This window comes from Lonchura striata, chromosome 21 (assembly GCF_046129695.1).
Source record: "Lonchura striata isolate bLonStr1 chromosome 21, bLonStr1.mat, whole genome shotgun sequence".
NCBI lineage: Eukaryota > Metazoa > Chordata > Aves > Passeriformes > Estrildidae > Lonchura > Lonchura striata.
The window spans coordinates 10,563,445-10,565,481 of NC_134623.1; the positions used below are offsets into that span (position 1 = coordinate 10,563,445).

The 2,037-nt window shown below is 54.3% G+C and overlaps 1 protein-coding gene across 1 annotated transcript; it reads left to right on the top strand.

The window, feature by feature from the left end:
• Nucleotides 1–576: 576 nt before the first annotated feature.
• Nucleotides 577–1,509, top strand: LOC144247267 (olfactory receptor 14A16-like). The gene has a single exon (XM_077787651.1). The coding sequence runs from the start codon at nucleotides 577–579 to the stop codon at nucleotides 1,507–1,509; it is 933 nt and encodes a 310-aa protein (XP_077643777.1).
• Nucleotides 1,510–2,037: the final 528 nt, after the last annotated feature.

A 2,037-nucleotide genomic window follows, 5' to 3' on the forward strand; every position in this document is an offset into this window, starting at 1 on the left:
GCTCTGTGAGCGCTGGCAGGGACAAGGCACCTCTCAGGAGGGGATGTCCAGGCCCAGGGAGATGCTCAGGGAAGCAGAGGGGGCTGAACAGAGCAGTGCTGGGGGAACAAGCCCATCCAGCCCCTCACCTGCCCTCAGCCACAGGGAATCCTTTGCCTCTCACATCTCTCAGTGGCAAACTCTGAGTGCAGCAGGAATGCTGGGGATTTCTGATCTCAGAGAGCTAGGAATAGTGAGTGGGTAGGAAAACAATTCCTAAAACCAGCTCCTGCCATCTATTTCCTTTAGAAATAAAGTGAAATTCTTTAGAAGTGTTAAATGCAGATGCTACCAAGCCTTTCTGCTTTCTCCTTGAGAGCCCCCACGCACAGGCCTGGCTGCTCCTGGCACACTCAGCCAGCACAACTGGACCTCAGGCAGGGACCTGAGAGAAGGTTTTCCCAGAGCAGGAACAAGGGTGGGTGAGTCCCAGCAGGACAGGCTGCAGGGAATGGCCCAGGTTTGGCTCCAAGCAGCCTCTCCTGACTTGTCCCTGTCCTTTCTCCATGAACAGGTCCCAAAGGCCAGCCACAGCAAATGTCCAACAGCAGCTCCATCAGCCACTTCCTCCTGCTGGCACTGGCAGACACGCGGCAGCTGCAGCTCCTGCACTTCTGCCTCTTCCTGGGCATCTCCCTGGCTGCCCTCCTGGGCAACGGCCTCATCATCAGCGCCGTAGCCTGCGGCCACCACCTGCACACGCCCATGTTCTTCTTCCTGCTCAACCTGGCCCTCAGCGACCTGGGCTCCATCTGCACCACTGTCCCCAAAGCCATGCACAATTCCCTCTGGGACACCAGGAACGTCTCCTACACAGGATGTGCTGCTCAGCTCTTTTTCTTTCTCTTCTTCATCTCAACAGAGTTTTATCTCCTGACCATCATGTGCTACGACCACTACGTGTCCATCTGCAAACCCCTGCACTACGGGACCCTCCTGGGCAGCAGAACTTGTGCCCACATGGCAGCAGCTGCCTGGGCCAGTGGCTTCCTCTATTCACTGCTGCACACAGCCAATACATTTTCCCTTCCCCTGTGCCATGGCAATGCCCTGGGCCAGTTCTTCTGTGAAATCCCACAGATCCTCAAGCTCTCCTGCTCCAAATCCTACCTGAAGGAATTTGGGCTCATTGTGTTTTCGATTTCTTTACTCGTTGCCTGCTTTGTGTTCATTGTTTTCTCCTATGTGCAGATCTTCAGGGCTGTGCTGAGGATCCCCTCTGAGCAGGGACGGCACAAAGCCTTTTCCACCTGCCTCCCTCACCTGGCTGTGGTCTTCCTGTTCCTCAGCACTGGCACAGTTGCTTACCTGAAGCCCCCCTCGATGTCCTCCCCATCCCTGGATATGGCTCTGTCAGTTCTGTACTCGGTGGTGCCTCCAGCCCTGAACCCCCTCATCTACAGCCTGAGGAACCAAGAGTTCAAGGCTGCAGTGAGGAGACTGATGACAGGATGCTTTCAGGAACATTAAACTGCTGGCCAATTTCTGAAAATAATTTGTAATAAAAGTCACTTATGTTCATGCTTGTAGTAGTTTTTTCCTTTGTTTTATTTTTTTCAGATTGTCCACACAGAAATGTCATTATTTGTGCCATTTCTCATTTTGTTTCTCTCCACCTTCTCTGTGCCTGCAGACTGTGTCAATGAGGGGCTGAGCTCTCAGTGGCTTTAAAGAGACTAACGGATGTCCCAGCACAGTTTTCTGCAGAGATGCCCTTTTGTTTCCTTCTCTGGAGCTGCAGCAGCATTGTCTGTGTGCAGAGCTGGGGCAGATCAGTGCTGGCACACCAGCTCTGGTCCTGCTGGCCACACCATTCCTGATCCAGGCCAGGAGCCATTGGCCTTCTTGGCCACCTGGGCACTCTGCTGGCTCATGTCCAGCCTGCTGTCCATCACTCCCTGCAGGTCCCTTTCTGCCTGGCTGCTGTCCAGCCACTCTGTCCCCAGCCTGTAGCGCTGCAGGGGTTGTTGTGGCCAAAGTGCAGGACCCGGCACTTGG